Here is a 22046-nt window from a genome sequence, read left to right as displayed (position 1 = left end):
TCCTCCGCCCCGGGTAGGGGAACGTGGCCAGTGGATGCTGAGTTCCTTCTGTTGCCTTCCGCAGCCCACAGCGAAGTCACTCTGAAGAGCATCTAGCAGGCCTGCGCTTCTGCTTCTCGTTGCCTTCTAGGCGGCTCTGACCGTGACACCCCTTTCCTCTTCTGCTTATGCCTTCGAATCCTACATTAAGGGAAATGGGGATCCTGTTTTGAGACAAAATAAGAAGGAACCATAACCTTCAACTTCAAAACACTTCCAGTCTCCTGAAGGTTTTTTAGATTCAGAGATCTCCACCCATTTCCCAGGGTCCTCGAAATATTTCCTGGAGCCGCGCCTCTCCCAGTGCTCTGGCTGGAGACAGCGGCGGGAGCTGTTTTCCTCCGCGTCCTTGTGAGCACCCAGTTTGGGGTGGAAGAGTCAAAAAAAAAACAACACACACCCAGGAACGCCCCACCCTGTCGTTCTCAGGGTCCCCCGGCTCCCCGGGGCTTCCTCTCTCCGCCTCTGGTCTTCCTGAGTTTGTTTGATGGGCACTGCCCGAGGTTTCCGGTTGCACCTGCGGGAAGGAGGAAAACGCACGCCTGTTCCATCTTCTTAGGAGGGGAAGTCTGAGGCTTTTTGAATGACCACCGTGTAGCGCCTTAATTCTCCTTCACTTTCAGCGGTTTTGTCTGCCCCACCTCAGAAGGACCGTCTGTGTTCTTTCCTCCATAGCCCGGGCACCGAATTCACATGCCGTGCATATAAATTTCCTGTCTCGTCTCAGACTCTACGTGAGCTCGTTATTACTTCAGTTTAATCTGCGCACGTTTCACCCTAGGAGAGATACTGCCAGATGTTTTCCTGACAGATGGCCCGAGGGCATTCTTGCCCTAAAACTTCAAATGCTCACATAAAACCATCCTTCCTAACAACACAGGTTTTCCCGTTTCTATGAGGTTGACCTTTACACCTGAAGAGTCATCGAAACCCAGCTGGTGATAAAGAAGTGAAGATTTCAAAAAAACGGAGGGAGAATGGAATCTGGTCTCTGGTTTTCAAGTGATTCCGGTTGCTTGATTTAGTCTCATTGGAATGTTTGAGCATTTGAGGAAAAGGCCTTTAACTCTATTTGCCAAACCCCATAAAGTAGGAGCTGAACTGACATTTAAAATCGGAACAGCCTTGACGGGCTTGCATTCTTACTTGTCTCCTTTAAATCTTTCCTGGAACAGAGTTGAGAGAGTATAAATGTATAAATGTGTGAAAACAGGCAATGAAAAAAGTGTTCATTCCAGTCTCGTGTCTAAATTCCCCGGAACATGGTCTTTCTCCTGCCTTTTCTCTGAACTCCATGCATAGCAAGTCACAGCCTTTTTTTTTTTTTTTTTTTTTTTTTCACAGACTCCCACTCTGTTTCCCAGGCTGGAGTGCAGTGGCGCGATCTCAGTTCACTGCAACCTCCGCCTCCCAGGTTCAAGCAATTCTCCTGCATCAGCCTTTGGAGTAGCTGGGATCACAGGTGCACACCCCCACGCCTGACTGAGGTCATAGGCTTTGTCAGCTGTACCTGCAGCCTCCCTGTGCACCAGCCACGGTTAGAGGTCACTGTCTTGACCCTGGCGATGACCCCTTGCTCTTTGCAGTTGTGCCACCCACTCTGCATCCCTACTTGCAGCAGCTTAATCTTGCCTCTTTCAAAATAATTTCAACCGACAGTAATTGTGTATATTTATTAGGTACAATGTGAAGTTTTGATGTATGTTTGCATTGTGGAATGATTGAATCAAGCTAAATAACATATCCATTACTTTACAGGCGTCATTTTTTCTGTGTGAAGAAAACATTGAAAATCTATTATTTTAGCAATTTCGAAATATACACTACATTATTATTGACTATCGTCACCATGCTATGCAACAGATCACTAGAACTTCTTTTATTCCAGCACTTTGGGAGGCCAAGGCAGGCAGATCACAAGGTCAGGAGTTCAAGACCAACATGGTGAAACCCCGTCTCTACTAAAATGCAAAAATTAGCTGGGCATGATGGCATGCACTTGTAGTCCCAGCTACTCAGGATGCTGAGGCAGGAGAATGGCTTGAACCCATGAGGTGGACGTTGCAGTGAGCCGAGATGGCGCCACTGCACTCCAGCCTGGTGACAGAGCAAGACTTTGCCAAAAAAAAATTAATTAATTAATTAATTAATTTAAAAATAATAACACGTTTAACTTTATTTCTTCATTTTTTACTTAAAGCTTGATTATATAAAATATAAAATTTTTTCGAGAGTTCTACATCACAGGACATTAAACAGTAGAAATATCCAGTCCTTCATAGGTTCAAGTTATATAAATTAAATCTGTAAATTTATTAAATATGGAAAACTATATGATGAAATAAATGTCAAAAGGATCCAGTAGAGCAATATTGCATTGCTTATGGATTATTAGTTACTTTCAGGATCTAAACCAAGATTCTAAATATTTAGACTGCTTTCATTGTATTTTATATTTAAATATCTCCCTACCTGTACTGAGTCAAGCCACTTTACCAGAATGTCTGATTTAGGGAAGCATTTCATTTTATAGCAAAAGTTTTTCCATCTACAGTTACCATCTGCAATGGAATTTACATTACGGTGCTGACAAAAACCTCCTGGTTCCTTTTGAACAATGTGCAATAAATTCATTATGTCAACCCCATGGTAAGCCTAACAGGTATCAAAAAAATGGAACAATTACACAAAGTTCAGTAAAGTATAATATTGGTTTTTCCCATGTAAACATTAACCAGTGAAATAAAACATATCAGCTATAGTTGACTTGGTTTCAGGAAAACCACATTTGAAAATTACATCATCTTCCTCATATCATCCTCGGTCATTGACAGGATTTTGTGGGCCACCATGCTGTGAGCTGTGTGGATGTAGCACCAAATGAACGAAGGGAGACTTCCTCGGTTGGTCATGAACTGTGGTCCCCACTCTTCCCATCTTCCAGGTACAACCAGATCTTTGCATAAATCATAGATCAAATGAACAAGAAAATTCAACAGTTGCAGAAATGTCACTAACTGTGGTTCATCTGATCGCTGGATGGATTTTGTCCTGGATAGCTTTCTGAGACTTCTCTGGGTTCACTGTCCTCCTTCCTCTGGGTGCACTGCCATCTTTTCTCTGGGTGCACTGTCGTCTTTTCTCTGGGTTACCTGTCCTCCTTTCTCTGGGTGCGCTGTCTGTTCTCTGGGTGCACCGTCATCTTTTGCAGTCTTGTCACACTTAGTATCAAAGTGCCTTCCTTCAAGGACATCACCACTTTCAATATTTGCAATGACTGTGGCCAGTTTATGAACTGAACATTTGTATAGCCAATCCTTTGGTTGTTCGAGCACATTATTTAGGTATTGTATGAGCACAGGATCAGTAGTTACAAGCAAGGTGAGTCTGTACTCTGCACTCCAATGAAGGCTTCAGGTGGGTATGTGCTGTGCTGACATAAAATGCTGTTGATATCAAATGGGAAGAACTCAGCCAGGATTCCACGCTCCTGCCAGGGTGAGTCTCTGCTCCTGGGAGAGCTGCATCGCCTCAGCCAGGCCCACAGACCAAGGCACGTGGGCTTCCACTTAGCCGACCAAGAGCGCAGCTGCTTCCCTGGCCCCTCCCGCAGCAGTTCCCCACCACGGCTTCATAGAACTTAGTTCTTCTGCCTCACTGAACTTTGTACCCTTTGACTAGCAGTTCTTCATTTGCCACCCCTACCCCCTCCTCAGCCTCTGGTAACCAGCATTCTACTCTCTACTTCAACTAATTTAACATTTTTAGATTACACGTACAAGGAAAGCCCTGTGATACTTATTTTTCTGCGCCTGGCTTACTTCACTTAGTATAATGTGTTCCAGGTTTACCCATGTTGTCACAAATGACAGTGTCCTTCTTTTTTAAAGGCTGAATAGCATTTCATTGTAGATATACACCAGCCTTTCTTTATCCACTCATCTGTGGTTGGACACTTCGGTTGCTTCCGTGTCTTATGGGGAATAATGATGCCAGGAACATGGAGGTGCAGACATCTCTTTGACATGTTGATTTCATTTCTCTTGAAAATATACCCAGAAGTGAGATTGCTGGATCATATGGTAATTCCATTTTTTGTTTCTTGAGGAACATCCATACTTTTTAAAACAATGGCTCTATTAATTTACATTCCTACTAACAGTGTACAAAGGCTTCCTTTTCTCCACATCCCCAGCAAAACACGAAGTGTGATATCACTTCATACCTGTTAGAAGGGATATGGTAATGGGTATTATAATGGATCATCTTTTTAATAATATCCATTCTAACAGATATGAAGTGCTCTTGTGGTTTTAATTTGCATTTCCCTGATGATTCGTGATATTGAGCATTTTTTCATGTATCTCTTGGCCATTTGTGTGTTTTCTTTTGAGAATGTCGAGTCAGGTCCTTTGCTCGTATTTGAATTTTTAAATATATTTTTGAAACTAGCCCCTTATCACATACAGAGTTTACAAATATTTCCTCCCAGCCTGTGGGTTGTGTCTCCCCTCTGTTTTTTCCTTTGCTGTGGAGGCACTTTTAGTTTGATCTAATCCCATTTATTTTTGTATTTGTTACCTACGCCTTTGGGGTGATATCCAAGAAATCATTGACAGACCAATGTTGTGCAGCTTTTTCCTTATGTTTTGTTCTAGTAGTTGCACAGTTTCAGGTCTTTTGTTTGGGCCTCTAATCCATTTTGAGTTGATTTTTGTATGTGGTGTGAACAAAAGGTCCAATCTCATCTTTCTGCACTTAGTTTTCCCAGCATCATTTAATGAAGAGACTGCTCTTTCCTGTTGTGTGTTCTTGGCACCTCAGTCGAAGATCAATTCCCTGTAAATACGTGGCTTGATTTCTGGCCTCTCTATCCTATCTCACTGGTCGATGTGTATGTGTTCATGTGAACACCATGCTGGTTTGGTTACTCTAGCTTTGTAATCTGTTTTGAAAATAAATAGTGCTATGCTTCTAGCTCTGTTCTCTATGTTCAGGATTGCTGTGGCTATTTGGGGTCTTTTGTGGTTCCATACAAATTTTAGGATTGTGTTTTCTATTTCTATGAAAAATGATATTGGGATTTTGATAGAAATTGTACTGAATCTGTAGATTGCTTTGGATAGTACAGACATTTTAACAATATTCATTCTGACAGTTTATGAACACAGGATAATCTTTTAATATGTGTCATCTTCAATTTCTTTCATCACATTTTATAATTTTCAGCATACATATTTTTCACCTCTTTGGTTAAATTTACTGCTAAGTATTTTTATTGTTTTGATGTTATTGTAAATGGGGTTTTCTTAATTTCTTTTTTATATAGTTTGTTGTTAGTGTGTAGAAATGCAACTGCTTTTTGCTTGTTGATTTTGTGTCCTGCAACTTTACTGAATTTGAGTTTGCAACAGTTTGGGGTGAGATCTCTCGGGTTTTCTATATATAAGATTATGTCATCAACAAACAGAGACAATTTCATTTCTTTCTTTCCTATTTTTTTTTTTTCTTAATGCTGACTAGGACTTCCAGTATTATGTTGAGCAGAAGTGGTGAGAGCAGGTATCCTCATGTTGTTCCTGACCTTAGAGGAAAAGGTTTCAACATTTTACTATTGAGTATGATGTGAGCCGCAGGCTTGCATATACGATCTTTATTGTGTTGAGGTAACCTCTTTGATTCTACTTTGCTGAGAATTTTTATCATGAAAGGTTTTTGAATTTGTCAAATCCTTTTTTTGTATGTGTCTATCAAGATGACCAAATGATTTTTGCCCTTTGTTCTGTTAATATGGGGTACTATATTTATTAATTTGCCTATGTTGAACTATCCTCAAATCCCAGGGGAAAATCCACTTGATTCTGATCCTTTGAAGTGCTGTTGAATTCAGTTTGCTAGTATTTTGTTGAGGATTTTTGCGTCTGTGTTCATCAGAGATATTGGTCTATAATTTTCTTTCTTGTAGTGTCCTTGTCTGGCCTTGTAAAATGAATTTGGAAGTATTTTCTTCAGGTTTTTGGAAGAGTGGAGGAGTATTGGTATTTGTTCTTCTTTAAATATTTGGTAGAATTTAGAAGTGAAGTCATCAGGTCCTGGACTTTTCTTTAATGAGTGACTTTCTATTACAGATTCAATATCCTTACTTGTTATTGGTCTATTCAGGCTTTCCATTTCTTCATGATTAAGTCTTTGTAGGTTATACGTGTCTAGAAGTTTATCCATTTCTTTTAGGTTATCCAATTACTTGGAATATAATTATTCACAATAGTTTCTTATGATTCTTTGTATTTCTATGGTATCAATTGTAATGTCTCCTCTTTCATTTCTGAGTTTATTGTCATCTTTTTTTTTCCTCAGTTAGTGAAAGATTTAACAATTTTTTTATGTTTTTAAAAAAACAAGTAGTTTCATTGTTCTTTTCTGTTGTTTTTCTAGTGTCTATTTCATTTACTTCTGCTCTAGTTTTTATTTCCTTTCTTCTGACTTTGGGTTGAGTTTATTCTCCTACTTCCCTGAAATGCATTGTTCAGATTTATTTGAGATCTTTTTTTTTTTGATATGGGCATTTATTGGTATAAACTTTTCTTTTATAACTTCTTTTGCTGCATCCCATAAGTTTTGGTATATTGTGTTTCCATTTTCATTTGTCTCAAGATATTTTAAAATTTCCTTTTTAATTTCTTCTTTGACTCAGTGGTTGTTCAGGAGCATATTGCTTAATTTCCACATTTGTGATTTTTTTTAAAAAATCGTCCTGTTTTTGATGTCTATTTTTATTCCACTGTGGTCAGAAAAGAAACCTGATGTGAATCCAGTCTTCTTAAAGTTGCTAAGATTTGCTTTGTGACCTCACCTATGATCTATCCTGGAGAATGTTCTGTGCATGACTGTTAGGTCCAGTTGGGCCAATGTGAGGTTCAAGCCCAATGTTTCCTTACTGATTTTCTGTCTGGATGATCTGTCTGCTGTTGAAAGTCGGGTATTCAAGCCCTCCTGCTGCTATCATATTGCAGTATATGTCTCCCTTCAGATTGATTATTATTGGCTTTACATATTTAGGTGGCCCAATGTTGGGTGCATAGACTTAAAAATTGTAACATGCTCTTGATGAATGGGCCCCTTTATTATTCTGTAAGGACCATCTTTGTCTCTTTTTACAGTTATTGACTTAAAGTCTGTTTTGTCAGATATAAGGATAGCCATTCTTGCTCTCTTTTGGTTTCCATTTGCCTGAAATATCTTTTTCCATCCCTTCACTTCCAGTCTACATAAACCACCTGCCAAGGAGTCCTGGAGAAGTCACGCACAGCAGTGACTCAGCAGGCAGGTCCACCAACATGGTCCCAGCTATGGATTTGAAAATTACCCTGTGCCTTGGCACCAGCCCGCCTTAGCTATGGTTGCAGGTTAATCCTGCTCCTACAAGGACCCAGAGAGAGACTCACCCATCTGAAACACCCAGAGGCTTGCGGTGGGTCTTGTTCCACAGCAGATGCTGACGGGACCCTCTCTTGGCTCTAGGCCCTCTCAGCTGTGACCCAGGAGCCCTCTTAACAACACAGGGGCCTGCTGGGAGACTCACTGGTCTAGGCTACCAGGATAGGGTTGCTGGCCTCCGTCCCATTGCAGAGCCTGAACAAGCCCTGAATGCTGACTCCAGCCCCATTCTACTGCCACCCAGGAGAAGTTCCAGTCACATAGGGAACTGCTGGAGTCTCACCCACCAGTGCCCCTGGATGGAGCTTAATGAACTTGGACCCTTGCAGATCCTGACACAGCCCTGGGGCTCGGGTCTAGCCTTTCCTACCAGGCTATGATCTGGGAGAGTTCTGCCCAGCCGGAGTCCTGCCAGGAGACACACCATTCCGTCCCCAGAGTAGGCTTGCCAACCTCTGTCCTACAGCAGATCCTCAAAGGGCCCTGGACCTCGGTCCTGGCCCGTCCTGCCTGCAGACTGAGAGTGGTTCTGTCCACCTGGGGACCCTGGAGGCACGCGTCTAGCAGTGCCCCTGCAGGCTGACTTCCGACCTTAGTCCACGGTGGGTCTTCTCAACTGGCTCCAGCTCTTCTCAGCTATGACCTGTGACCAGGCCTGCCCACCCAGGAACCTGCTGGGAGATATGCCTGTCTGCGCTTCCCCATCCCTTTTTTTTTTTAATAAAAAAATGATTTTTCTTTTTTTTAAGTGAGAAGAGTCTTGTTATGTTGCCCAGGCTGGTCTTAAACACCTGGGCTCAAGAGATCCTCCCACCTTGTCCTCCCAAAATGCTGGGATTGAAGGCATGAGCCACCATGGCCAGCTTTTAACTTTTTTATTGTGGTAAAACACACATAACATTAAATGTACCATGAGTGATATTTAGTGAATTCCCCGTGTTGTGCAACCATCACCTCTATATAGTTCCAGAACATTTCTGTCACCCCAAAGGGAAGCCCCCTACCCATCAGCAGACACTCCTCATTACCCTTCCCCTAAGCCACCAATCTGCTTTTGATGGATTTGCCAATTCTGACATTCCATATCAACAGAGTCATACAACATGTGGCCTTTTGTGTCTGACTACTTTCACTAGAATAATGTTTTCAAGTAACCTACTGGAATTTTTATGTCTTAGGACTGCAGATGCTTTTTATGTGGCAGAAATGACAGCATACTTTGATCTGGGAGGCCATGACCTCGCATGTTGTGATGGTAAACAAATGGTGACAAGGCCAAGGGGCCACTATTTAAATACAGCCGAAGGATGCCCCCACAGGGAGCTCTTTGGTACAAAGTCTGATTTCAAGCCCAGGATTTGTAAACAACAGAGTCATTAGGGCTTTCAGTGATTTATCTCACTCTGAACAATTGTCTGATCTTTAAGTTAACAAAATAATTTTCACAAATAAATGGTTGATTTAAAAAAAACACAGAAAGTTAATTCCTGGCTTCTTTTGTACTGTTTTCACCTAATAATCCTTTAAAAATATTAGAATAATCTTTTTCTCCTCTTTAAATACATATATAGCATAATTGTAGTGTAGCATATTCAATTACCAGTGGGAGGCTGTGTGGTATTTGTAGAATTCTTTCAAGACACCTGAGCAAATAAACATGGGATGTAATGTAGTTTAATCACCACTTGAACATATTATGCTTTGTCAGAGCTGTTATATTTATACATATGGCCACATCTTCCGTCCCAGTGTCATAGTTAACATGCTGGTGGCACAGGTAGGGACTTGAACTATTGCTTTCTCTAGGAGAGGATCCTTGGGTTTTAAAAATCCATGTCACTTTTTCTTGATTTGATTTTTTACCACTTAAGAATGTTGCTTATTCATTAGTTTCTGGAGCTCTTGGATTATTCTTTTGACATTTAATCCATTCCTGGAAGCTCGGAGAGTTGCTTCATTGAAAGGAAAAACAAGAACAAAGTTGCCTGTTTGGGGATCTGGAGCTTTGCCATGGTCTGAGAGGATATGCGGGGAGGTCTTGGTCTTGCAGGAGTGCGACTGGAAGAGGGACGCATAGGGCATAAGTGTCTTGTGAGGCGTGTGCCTGCTTCGTAACTTGGGCTTGCTCTGTGACATCTCCCTTGTTGACAGATGAAAATCCTGCCCACTCATCTCTCCTTCCAGCTGGGAGGCAGGTGCAGCTTCAGGACGCACACTCACAGCTTTCTCCACCACAGAGTCATCCTCGTTGTACATTCTGCTTGTGAACGAAAGAGAATCGTAAGGAAGACAGTCATGAGCATCAAGCCCACCTCTGTCACTTTTTGCAGCATCGATGTTGGAATTTGCATGTGTGGCATTACTGGCTTCTCTCCCCTCATTTCTTAGACCATTTAAGTAAATCAGGTCAATAATATCATGGACAAGTTTTCTCTTCACCAACACATCTGTTGAACAATCCAAGGTCAAGGCTGGGCTGTAGTTGACCTCTAAAAGCCATGGTTTCAGGTTGTCATCAATCAAAATATCAAACCCAAAGAGCTCAAAGCAATTGGCAGCAAAGGGGACAGATGGCGCGATGGCGAGAATGGTGAGAATAACCATGCGGTGGATTTTCTTCCACAAAAGCAGATCGTCCACATCCCAGCTACGAAGGTAGGAAAAAAATCTGCTGAGCGTCCATTTACAACCATGACCAATCACTTCTTTGATCTTCTCATAAGAGGCCCCGGATTTATTGATGCTGCTGTTGGTCAAATGGGCGTAATTGTTTTGCAAGTTACTGAGGTCAAACTTTTCCGTGGCAAACCGAACCAACCCTTCCTGATAAACATAAATGGTCAAAGGCTTAAAGCCAGTAACGCAAACATAGATGCGGAGATCACATTTATATCTGCCAATAAGTAAAGGATTGGAGATATATTTCTGCACTATGTACATATCATCAAAGATGAAGTCTTTAAAGTCACTGAAAATTAGTATCCCCCTCCCACGAGATAACTCAGCAGGCTTGCAAATCCAATAGCTATGCTTGGTGCCCAGCATCTGCCTCTCCTGAAAGTATTCAGCCACGAACTTGGTGTAGTCACTGGGCAAGATGAACGTCAGGGGGATGAACTGGTACAGGGAAGTGCCGTACATCCTCCTCATGTGCTTCAGGTGTTTGGCCAAACAGTCTTTCCTGGTAAGCTTGGTGGTTCCAGGGTGGTGGTTTAGCTGCTGCCACGGTTTAACATTGATGTGTTCGGTCATTCGGAAAGAGGACGCCCTCCAGTACAGGTTCCAGTCCTCCGCATTCTGCTCCTGCTTATCAAACTTATTCCACCCCCGCTCCAGGAGGACACTTTGCACCACAGCCGGGGTGGTCTCATCAACGCGAAAAACCAGCGGCTTCAAGAAGGCCCCTGAAGGTTCATCTTCCGCCATCAAATGAGGTTTTCTTTTCTAAAAATGGATCGTTGAGAAAGGTTAGGAGAGTGGTCAAGACCATAACCTAGTAGATTTTACTGATGAAAGCATGCACCTGGTGCTGCCAGCTGTCCTGCCTGTCCACCCTCCCATTGTGCAGTCTCACCGGACACCCACGTCTCTTCACCAATGCACCCATCTCTGCTCCCTTTATTAGAATAAATCCATCTTGTCCTGGGAACCTCTTTACTCTTTCTTCAGATTTTACCTTGCTATTGCATTGTGTTAGTAATATGTTAAAAATGTTTGCAAATACTCCATCATACTTTTGAGGGCTGAGTCCCTGCAGACCCGTATCTGCGGCACATCCTGTTGGCCTAAAAAGTGAGCATGATTAAGAACAAAACACGAATGTCAACTTTCATTTAGTTAAATGAATTCAAGTATGTTACAAGAGGTGTGAAACAATGATGTCATAAAATTAGTAAGAGTTCTATTGGCCTGAGAAATTTAAGAAGGCCGGGCACCTACCATGGTTCCGCAAGCACCCACCTGACCCGTTAGGCCCACTGGAGGGCTTTCGGTGTGTAGAGGCTTGGGTCACTCAAATAAGTGGTTATTAGTGACAAACAGAGTTGGAAAGAACAACTTAAGTTTTTAAAACCTATTCAGTAAAAATAATAATGTGCAGATTTTGCCTCACATTTTAAAAGATAAAAGGCAGATTTGAAATATTCTTTTGAACTTCGAAGAAGGAAAGCAGAATAATTCTTAAGAAGATCATAACTGATGATGAAGTGTGATGTTTCATTAAGATCTAGAGAAAAGGTAAAAAACGTCAAAGACTCTTGGTAAAAATGTATATATTTCAAAGTCCTAAGACAACGTGCTCATCAAAATGTTCAAGTGAAGGCAATTTTGATTTGTATTGTTCATGCAAAATTGATCACATAATGATATAAATAACTTACTTGGTGGAAATTCTATAATGTTTGAAAATTTCTGATTGATAAAAAAGAAGTAAATTTTGACAGATGGTGTACTTTCAGTGAAGGTTTTACAAGAGAGGAAGGAGGGAGGGAGAGAAGGAAGGAAGGAGGAAATGAGGGAAGGAAAGAGTAGGAAAGGAGGAAGGAGGGAGGGCAGGAAGGAGGGAGGGAAGGAAGGAGAGAAGGAGGAAAGAAAAAGAAGGAAGAGGGGAGGGAGGGGAAAAAAGAAGGAGGAAAGAAGGAAGGAAGGAAAGAAGGAAGGAAGGAAGGAACTACCTGGCTTGCCCACCCACCTTTTTCTCCAGTGTTGATGTTGGGCAGCCTCGCCTGGGAGGGATGGAGACACCTGCTTCCTGTAGCCTTGCTCCCGGGCCTGCAGGTGGCTGCTCAGTGTGGTTTGCCTCGGATGGAATGTTAGGGGTATAGGCTGGGGTGGTGGTTCTCAAAGATCTGTGAACAAAGCAGCATCAACAATGAACACACAGCATCTCCACTGTTGCTGTTGCTTTGACAAGGAACATACAGAATTGATCAATCCATCATGGTTATTAAAATTCAGTTGTCCTAGTTTACAGTAATGCTTTCAAACTCTGTTCCATGCTATCAATAAGTGTTTCAAGCAGACTGTGTGTGTGTGTGTGTGTGTGACTATGTTGTGCCTGTTGAGTCTGTTTGTTGTTTCTGTGTTGTCTGTGCATGTTGTGTGTATTGTGTGTTTTGTGTGCATGTTGTGTGTATTGTGTGTCACATGTGGTATGTGTTGTCTGTATGTTGTGTTGTGTGAGTGTATTGTGTGTTGCATATGGCATGCATGTGTGTCGTGTGTTGTGTTGCATCTAGTATGTATGTGTGCTGTGTGTTGTGTATGTTGTATGAGTTGTGTGTGTTGCTTGTGTTGTGTGTATGTTGTGTGTTGTGTGTTGCATGTGGTATGCATGAGTTGTGTGTTGTATGTGCTGTGTGTTTATGTTGTGTGTGTATTGTGTATTGTGTTGTATGTATATGTATGTGTGTCGTGTGTTGCATGTGGTGTGTGTTTTGTTTGTGCTGTTTGTTGTATGTTTTATGATGTGTATGAGTGTGTGTCGTATTGCATGTGGTGTGTTGTATGTGCTGTGTATGTCTGCTGTGTGTATATGTGAATGTGTATTGTGTGTTATATGTGGTATGTATGTGTGTTGTGTTTCATGTGTTGTGTGTGTTGTATGTGCTGCGTATGTTGTGTGTGTTGTGTGTATGCTGCTTATATTGTGTGTATATTTTGTGTTGTGTGTGTGGTACGTTGCACGTCTGTGTGTTGCGTGTATGTTGTATGCGTCATCTGTGTGTATGTGTTGTGTGTGTGGTGTGTGTGTGTGTGCATGTTTCTCAGACTCGAAGATGCTGACCACAGCCAGCGGTTGGTTTGATTGTGTGTGGAAAGCACGTGCAGTTTGTTAAAGTCAGCTGGGACACGTCTGCAGCCCCTGACATGGGAGAGAGAGCCAGCACTTTGTCCTGTAGCTGTGAAGAGCGCCAGGGTGTGGGCTGGGGTGTGGTCAGGGTGTGGCCTGCTTGGCCATCATCCCAGGGTGGGGGACAGAGGTGGGGAGGAGCCCCCCAAGGCCCACACAGAGGGGAGGAAATGCTTCTTTTCAGTTAAATGGCTCCACCTCCCACTTCTGAAGGAAGCAAATGCTGTTTTTAAAGCTGACTGAGGATGTTCCGTCACCCTAGCTGTAGTGGTGGAGTTTACGTGTGGGGTAGAGACTGCCTGTTTGGAACAAACAAGACCACAACCTCTTCAGTGCAATTTTTAGCTCTGCATGGGTGAGGCCGAGTCCTGTTCTGGAACAGGACAGCTGAGCCAATGAGCAAAACCACTGTCTTGTCTCAGAGGGACTCTCGTCCCTATGGTAAGAGGACAGTTCTCCCTGCAGATTTTCTTCCTTGATCTGTGCTGAGGGGGACAAAGTCCCCATCGCTGAGAAGGAGGATGGGGATGAGCAATGCCACCCACGACCCATGGCAGGGAATTGATTTAATTATATATTTATATGCTTAATTTATATTCTAAATAGTATATTATTAATACCTAATACAAACTAGTATACAACAATAACATCTTATGTAATATGCTAAATAAATATAGAACATAGTGATAATACTTAATTAGATATATTAATATTATATCATAACCTATATTATTATTTCTTCTTTCAGTGAAGGAGGCTGGCTGGTGAGGATATGGAGAAAAGGGGACTCTTATACACTGTTGGTGGGCATGGAAACCAGTACAGCCACTGCAGAGAGCAGCGTGGAGGCTCCTCATAAAATTACAAGCAGAACCCCCCATGATCCTGCAGCTCCCCCCACACCGGGCATCTGTCAGAAGGAAAGGAAACAGTTCATCCAAGAGGCAACCGCACCCCGTGTTCACTGCGGCACAGTCACAATAGCCAAGATCCGGAATCTACCCAGGGGTCCATTCAGGGACAGATGGATACAGGAAATGTGGTATCTACTCTATTAAATTGAATTTAGCCTAACACTGCCTCCTTATAAGTTGGGTCTAAAGGTTTCTTCATACACAGTGAGCTGTCAGCTAATGGGAGGGTAAACAGACTGTAACTTACTGTTGTACTAATCACGAAGTAGTGATTAGTACACTACTAATCAGCCGATCACAGGCAGCCAACTGCTGAAACCGTGTTCAAAAAAGGCAAACCCTGTGCTGTAACAAACAGGAGGTTCTGTACCTCACTTCCATTTTCCACGCCTCACTTTCCTTTTTCTCTCCATGAATTCTCACCCACCCGGACACAGTGTGGGGTCTTTGAACCTGTTCTGGTTTGGTGACTGCCAAATTCATGAAGAGTTCTTGCTTAGTTAAACTCTGTTACATTTAATTTATCTAAGGTTTTTCTTTTAACAATGGAATACTGTTGTTAAAAGAAAAACTTCAGGCAAATTAAATTTAAAGGAGTTTAGTTGAGCTATGAAAGATTCACGAATCGTACAGCCCCCAGAATCACAGCAGATTCAGAGAGACTCCAGGGGTGCCTCGTCGTCAGAACAAATTTAGAGACATAAAAGTAAAGCGGCATATAGAAATCGGGAGTGAGGTACAGAAACAGCTGGATTGGTTACAGGTTGCTGTTTGCCTTATTTGAACACAGTTTAAACACTCAGCAGTGTACGAGTGGTTGAAGTACAGCTGCGGGGATTGGCCAAGACTCAGCGATTGTTACAGGTGCATACTCCTAAGTCGGGGTTTCAATCTTGTCCACCTATTAAGTTGGGTTATGGTTCATCCAGAAGGACTCAAATATAAAAGTACAGAGCCCTTCTCCGGCCATGTTTACTTCACTTTAACACTATTCAGCCACAAAGCAGAATGAAATCCTGTCATTCATGCCATCATGGATGGAAGTGGAGAACATTACGTAAAGTGAAATAAGCCAAGAACAGAAAGTTAAACACCACATGTTCTTACTCATAGGTGAAAGCTAAAAAAACAGTGGATCTAATTGAAGTAAAATGTACAACAGAGGATTCTAGAGGCTGGGAAGTTTAGGAGGAGGGGGCATAGGGAGGCATTTGTTAAAGCACACAAAGTCACATCCACACAGGAGGAAGGAGTCCTAGTGTTCTACGCCACTGCAGGGTGACCAGGGTTAACAGTAGTGTAATATATAATAGTTTCAGATAGCTGGAAGGAGGATATTGAACATCCTCACCACAGGAAGTGATAAACATTTGAGACAATAGATATGCTAATTACTCTGATCAGATCGCTATACATTATACATAACAAAACTTCACTAGGTACCCGATGAATATATACAATTAATATTTTTCAGTTAATAAAATAATGAAAATAAAGAGGAAATGACACTCATTTGTACTGAGTAGCTCTTAGAAAGCGAACTTGTGCAGGAACAGGAAGGGCACTGGTGTACCATGACCTCACCCTGTGTTCTCCCAGCACACCCGGGGAGCGACTGGGTCTGGCTGGACAAGGAGCTGAGCTGCAGGCTTGCCTAGTCGGGTGCTGTCGAGCTCGTGCTGCAGTGTTGCGCACTGCAGAAGGGATCATGGGAATGCCCATGCTGCCCTCCCAGGTCTCTGGCTGAGCCTCCATCCCAAACTCTCTCCCTCATGCCCTTTTTGGTCCTGGGGCCTGTGTGATTTGCGAAATGTCCATTGGCTGCCTTGCTGGCTGAAACATGAGGCCACGGGTGTCCTTTTAATCTGTGTTCCTGGACAGAGTGCCCTCATGTTTGTGGAATAAATGAATGAACCAACACACCAAAGTGCAGGGAGGGAGGGGCACAAGTGTCAAGATCTTTTCCTTTACATTAATGGAATAAAACATTTTGTATATTGTTTTCTTTCTTTCTTTTTTTGTTGTTGTTGTTGTTGTTGTTGTTGTGAGATGGATTTTCGCTCTTGTCCCCCAGCCTGGAGTGCAATGGCACACTTGGCTCACTGCAACCTCTGCCTCCCTGGTTCAAGCGATTCTCCTGCCTCAGCCTCTCAAGTAGCTGGGATTACAGGTGGGCACCACCATGCCTGGATAATTTGTTTTGTATTTTTAGTAGAGACAGGGTTTCACCATGTCGGTCAGGCTGGTCTCAAACCCCTGACCTCAGGTGATCCACCTGCCTTAGCCTCCCAAAGTGCTGGGACTACAGGAATGAGCCACCGCACCTGGCCAGTACATTGTTTTTATTTCAACCATTGAAAAACTATACTGAGTACAAGTAATACAGACACACAATTCCCATTCCATTGCTCATATCTGCCTAAAATTCTTCCTCCATTTTTATAACATCTGTTTTCTAGGTCGGAAGCCAGGAGATTTATGGCTAACTTAACCCTCTTGGCTTTGAACCCAAAATTCAGTGGAATATCTACTCTCAATGAAAACAAACATCACAAAACCTGACATTTTACCAAAGAGAGTGAGTGCTGCACTTTTACTCTCAGTGCTTAAATCAGTGTGTGCGTGCGCACGTGTGCGTATGACATCTGAGTGTATATTTATATATATACATGGAGACATTTATGTAATATAAAATACGCTTTTGAATATTTGGACTTCTAGCCTATAATACATCAGATGTGCTGGAGGGGAATTGGTGAGACGGTGCTGGAACCAGACAAGAACGACTACTAGCGTAATAAAATTCACGAAAGATACAAATAACACATAAAACCACAGTGGTCTGGGGCACTTGATTGCAGAGGCTGGGTCCTGGCTAGGCCCTGAAGGCATCCATTTATATTAGCCAAAGCTTATAATCAATAATTAAAACTATCTAGAGAAGAATAAATTAGGTTTACAGTTCTCAGATTTAAAAGGCAAAGGGACATGTAATATGATACAAATGTACTATACAAATATACAAATATATTACAACAAAAATATAATGTGAATTTATGAATTATGTAAAAGTATTTGCCACTTATTTGGGGCAGAAGCTGGGACACCTGTCAATTTAACCAACCCAGTCTTAACCCTGAGCATAGACAGAACAGCCCAACTAAAACAGCTCTCCAGGCTTACAAGCTTTATCTGAAAACAAGTCATTCAACATAATCTCAAAATGTCAAAAAACTGTATTTGGGCTTTCAGGGCCTCAGTGAGGGTTTTCAGCCTCACTGGGAAGTCACACTGTTGAGTCATGATTGTCTCTGAAGTAGGTAAAAGTGTGATTTTGCTAATAATATGCAAACTACCAAGGAACTTTCTGATTATATCAGCAACGTCATGATCTCCAACTTGCATTGCCAAAAGCTTCCTGAGGTGGGAGCCTGTGTTTCAGGTGTGGTCCCTGGGAGGGGTTCTGTGAGCAGGTCCTTAACAAGGTTGGGGCCACAGAGAGAGGGATGGGCCCTTTGAACTGCAGAAACTGAAAGTGCTCTTTTATCAGTGACACCTGGTATATAAAGAGTCCCTGACTGGGCAGCATCCCAGGAGAGTGCAGTCAGACCTCCACATAGAAGCTTCCAGAAGGAAACTAGAGCACATCTGAGCTATTCCCCCAACCAGTGTTCAGGAAGGGAGTGCACATCCAGAGAGTAGAGGCCTGTGTGCCTGTTTCCATAGGTAGGGAAAGCCCTGCCCAGAATCTCACTGTCACTGGTGAAGCACCCAGTACCGAAGATGTAAACTCTGAGATCCTGGAGATTAAACAGAGTCATTGCCACATCACAGCCTACAAGAGCAGGCAATGGAGATGGATGTCCCATTTGTGTTTGTCAGACTCTGTTACTGTGAAATGCCACCCGCTGAAAACTTCAAAGGTCAGAGTCCTCATCTGGAAGGAAAATACCACCCACCATTCAGTACTGAGCCACTATTTAACCCAACTGCATATGCACCTAGAACAAGGAAACACATACGGCATCTTCCACCATGCAGCCAACAAACAGACACTTTGAAACCAGCACAGCTCTTCCCTCTTCAAGGGCTAGAACACCAGTCAATGTCATCAGGGCACAGACAGCATTCCAATGACCAGGAGTGACCCAATTTCTTAGAAGCCACAGCCTCCTGGCGTAGGAAGGGGAAGAGCCCCCTTTTTCCATACCTTGATGATATTCCTGGGTGTACGGGGTCCCATGGCAAGGAAGTCAGCCAAAAATAATGTATTCCATCACTGCGGGAATCCTGATCCCTAGATGAGGGCCCACTGGTTTGCCCGGAAGACTGAGGGACAACGGGATGCAGCAGGAGAGAGAGGCTCCCAGGGACGGCAGCCTCCTAAGCCAACAGCTCCTAGTTTTGGTGCTTTCTTCCATCCGAGACAGGCTCTGCAAAAATAACTAAGAGTCTTTTTCTTCACATTTTATCTTTTTGGCACATTCACTGCTTAAAGGACAGACAGCCCCAGAGCAACTTTCCATTTGACCCGGGATCCAGCTGAAGTGTTACACCATGTGCTTCAACATCAGGAATTTCAGGTGCCACTGAACTGAAATGAGGAGAAAATATTTTGGGGTCAAGGACAGGGGCCCTTCTTAAGTGACCTTGATACCAGATGCTGTAAAAGGAGTTTTCACCAATGTAGAGAACCAAAGAAAACATCTGCCAATGAATAGTCAATGCTGCTCTTTGCCTCTTTCATGTGCAAGACAGAAAGAAAACTGCATTTTTATATAAAAAGACCTATACTTTTAGGATTTCAGAGGTTAATTACAAAAGCATTTCCCTGCTTTACTTGGAATTCCTGGAGATTCACCATACATAACCTGTATGTTTCCGTTTCTCTTGTGCAAATATGGTTTCCTTCACTTTTTAACTATTAATAGCCACCCCTGTAGCCAAGCTGTAAATATGTAAAAACCTATATGCCATCTTGGTGTGAATGTAAAATTCATACACACAGCTGTTGTTCCACATGGCTTAGCACAGTGAGTTTCAAATTTAGAAGTGAGTTGTTGTAAAAGGAAAATAAATCTCAAGACCACAAACCCACTAAGCCAAAGGGAAAAGTCAAGATGGGAACTGCATCAGGCAAACCTGCCTCCCATTTTACTCCTAAATAAGATGGCTGCAAAGATGAAAAAGCTACATACAGAACTCCCTCACAAGGAAATTCTTGGTGGGCTCCAAGATCTTTACCCAAGAACAGTTCTGCTGAATTTCACCCTGACAATGTAAGCTGACAGCTCATCTTCACAGGCACGGGACAAAGGACAGAACTCAAAGTCATCCCTCCACTTACCTGAGGCAAATGCATAGCTGATGGCATCCTCTGCCCTATGTTTATTTCATCTTATAGAAAAATGAAGTTTCACTAAGCAAGACGAATGCTAAGCGACTGTTCCTCTACCTGCCCCACTTATAAAATGTGTATTCAGTGAATGCTGACCAAAGATTCAAAAAATTGCAACTGCTTCCCTCTTACAGACCCTCCTTTTTTTTTTCTTCCTCTTTCCCCCAATACCCACTCTTTTCCCTTTACTTGTTAAGGTCCCCAGACCCTCTCTGGGGGAAAAAGCATAAGCCACAGCCTTTTCTGTGGTTCTGTGTTCTTTTTCCTGGGTGCGTCCTTAACCTTGGTACATAAACTTCTTAAATGATTGAGACTTGCCTTGGTCATTTTCTTTGACTGACATTGTCTACCAGGGGTGTCTAGTCTTTTGGCTTCCCTGGGCCACACTGGAAGAAGAACAATTGTCTTGGGCCACACATAAAATACACTCACACTAACGACAGCTGATGAGCTAAAAACAAAAAACAAAATAAAAAAAAACTCATGATGCTTTAAGAAAGTTTACATATTTGTGTTGGGTCACATTCAAAGCTCTCCTGGGTTGCGTGAGACCCGAGGGCTTCCGGTTGGACAAGCTTGGTGTAGACATAGAAAATATCCCATCTTTATTGGGTAGGAGTGCACAGTAGCTGCAGGCCTTGTGCATGATTGTTCTAGGTCATTGAAGACATTTGTGGAGATCAGTCGCCCTCAAGCACTTGGCCTGTAAATGATCAACATTCTGCTGGTCACCTTTCCTGATGCATAGTTGATAGCTGTGGCTTATAGTTTATTTGGAATGTAGAATGCTTCTCACCCCAATTATAAATGAGACAGTCCCATTTTTTGAGTTGACCAACTTAAAAAAACTTCCTACATAAATGTTCTTTTGAATAAAAATGTGTATCGCTTGAAACACAGAATAATTATTTTATTATCAAACCAGAGATCATGCACTATTTTTTCTGTTAATTATCAGGAAAATTCTGTTTTCTCAACAAAGTTCTAAGGTCCCGGAGGTCAAAGATCACATCCCATGTGTACGCTCAGCCCCGAGACACTCAGAGTAGCCTCATTTCCAACAAACCCGGGGTAGACTGAGCTGCTTGAAACGCAAACGCCATCACTAGCCCAAGGTGGGAGAGCTGACTTTGCCTCTTTGAAGACTGGAGATGGGCAAGTGTGATCTCTTGCCTCATCATGACCTCTGCCTGCGGTGTGGAAGGCCCAGGCCGGCATGCACTCACGGCCTTGCACCCGTCCTCGGCCGCTGTTCAGCCTATCACAGCCCGCTTCCTGCTCACGTGTGACAACAGGAGCCCAGTGCTTCGGCCCACCCTCCTCAGCCTCAAATGTCCCCAGAGCCCCTGAGTTTCTGCCGATGGAAGCCCACCTCTCTCAGGAAGCCCAGCATGAATGCCCACTCCTCCTCGAAGCCCTTCCTTTCCCCAACTGGGGGGATTTTCTTTTCCCCCTGTGGGGTCCATACCACTTCACACTTACCCTATGGAAACAATTATGCTCGGCCCTAAATTACAGTCATGTGTGTTTCATAGATGATCCCGTTAAGTCTTATAACCCTAGCATCTGTCACATTTCCCGGAACACAACGGCCATTCAATCAGCTTTGGTTGAATTCAGTTGAATTTCCTGTACCCACTATGGGATGCATTTAACTTACACTCCCCTCCTTTGGTAACTTTAGTCTCAGAACTGGGTCTGCTTCGTGCACTCTTATATAACTGGCACCTCAGCATGCAGGAGGCACTGGACACCATAGGAACTTTTTGGATTGAAAAGTACATGACTTCATACAACCCTGGACTGCTTTTCCTTTGAAGGAGTATGAAGGGCTGACTACCAATTGCCCCTGGGGGTCCCAATGCACACTCACTGCTCCTAGCAACCCCGGCCCCTGGGCTCTCAGGAAGGGGCTGGTCCTGGGACAGAGGCGTGTCGGGGCCACCCTCCCATCCTGCGTGTCACCTCCTACGCTTACCCCAGTGCCAGGCTTGGTGTAGAGGAACACAGGTCCGGCCTTCTTATTGGGCGCTGGTTCCGAGGGTGGCTTCTGTGGGTCTCTGTGCCGCAGCGGCAGCGCCCAGCTGAAATGAGTGGAGGCTGGATGGAGCGCTGGTTGCTGATGATGCAGTGCCTGCTCTCCTCACAAAGGGGAGACCAGTCACAGACTCAGGGCGGGGCCCAGAGTGTCAGGACCCCTTAGGGACAGGGACCCAGGCTTCATCACACCTTCCTTCCTCCTCCAAGCTTCAGAGTTCTCTCTCCGCCCCGGTGGGCCTCCTGCCAGTGCCCATGCCTCAGGCCTCAGAGGCCAGCACACAGGGGGCAGGCCTGGTGGGCTGCCTGGCGGGGTGGCATCTGTTCTTGCCAGGTTCTCCTGTTGCTTCACCTGCATGGAATCTTAAAA

The 22046-nt window shown here is 43.4% G+C and overlaps 2 protein-coding genes across 5 annotated transcripts in view; one reads left to right on the top strand and one right to left on the bottom strand.

Moving 5' to 3' along the window:
* The window catches only part of LOC100456717 (T-complex protein 10A homolog 2), a 47826-nt gene extending 33427 nt beyond the window's left edge, over positions 1 to 14399 (top strand). Inside the window, exon 10 of the mRNA XM_063725091.1 lies at positions 14076 to 14399. Coding sequence (XP_063581161.1) covers positions 14076 to 14095 — 20 coding nt within the window. The 3' untranslated portion in view covers positions 14096 to 14399. The remainder of the gene's footprint in view (positions 1 to 14075) is intronic.
* TTLL2 (tubulin tyrosine ligase like 2) lies at positions 9135 to 21788 on the bottom strand. 4 transcript variants are annotated; one of them, XM_054558452.2, is made up of 4 exons: positions 21618 to 21752; positions 18452 to 18674; positions 12167 to 12323; positions 9135 to 10920 (listed from the first exon to the last, which is right to left on the bottom strand). In XM_054558452.2, exon 4 carries the CDS (start codon positions 10900 to 10902, stop codon positions 9343 to 9345), a length of 1560 nt encoding a protein of 519 aa, XP_054414427.2. In that variant the 5' UTR covers positions 10903 to 10920; positions 12167 to 12323; positions 18452 to 18674; positions 21618 to 21752; the 3' UTR covers positions 9135 to 9342. The 4 variants fall into 4 exon arrangements, with proteins under 4 accessions (XP_054414427.2, XP_054414426.2, XP_002817633.5 ...); XM_054558451.2 differs by having other exon boundaries at positions 18452 to 18835; positions 21618 to 21739; XM_002817587.6 differs by lacking the exon at positions 18452 to 18674 and having other exon boundaries at positions 21618 to 21788.
* Positions 21789 to 22046: the final 258 nt, after the last annotated feature.

Source organism: Pongo abelii, chromosome 5 (genome assembly GCF_028885655.2).
Source record: "Pongo abelii isolate AG06213 chromosome 5, NHGRI_mPonAbe1-v2.0_pri, whole genome shotgun sequence".
In the NCBI taxonomy this organism is placed as follows: domain Eukaryota; kingdom Metazoa; phylum Chordata; class Mammalia; order Primates; family Hominidae; genus Pongo; species Pongo abelii.
The sequence above is the reverse complement of the archived record's forward strand: the minus strand, read 5'-3'. Positions and strand labels throughout refer to the sequence as shown.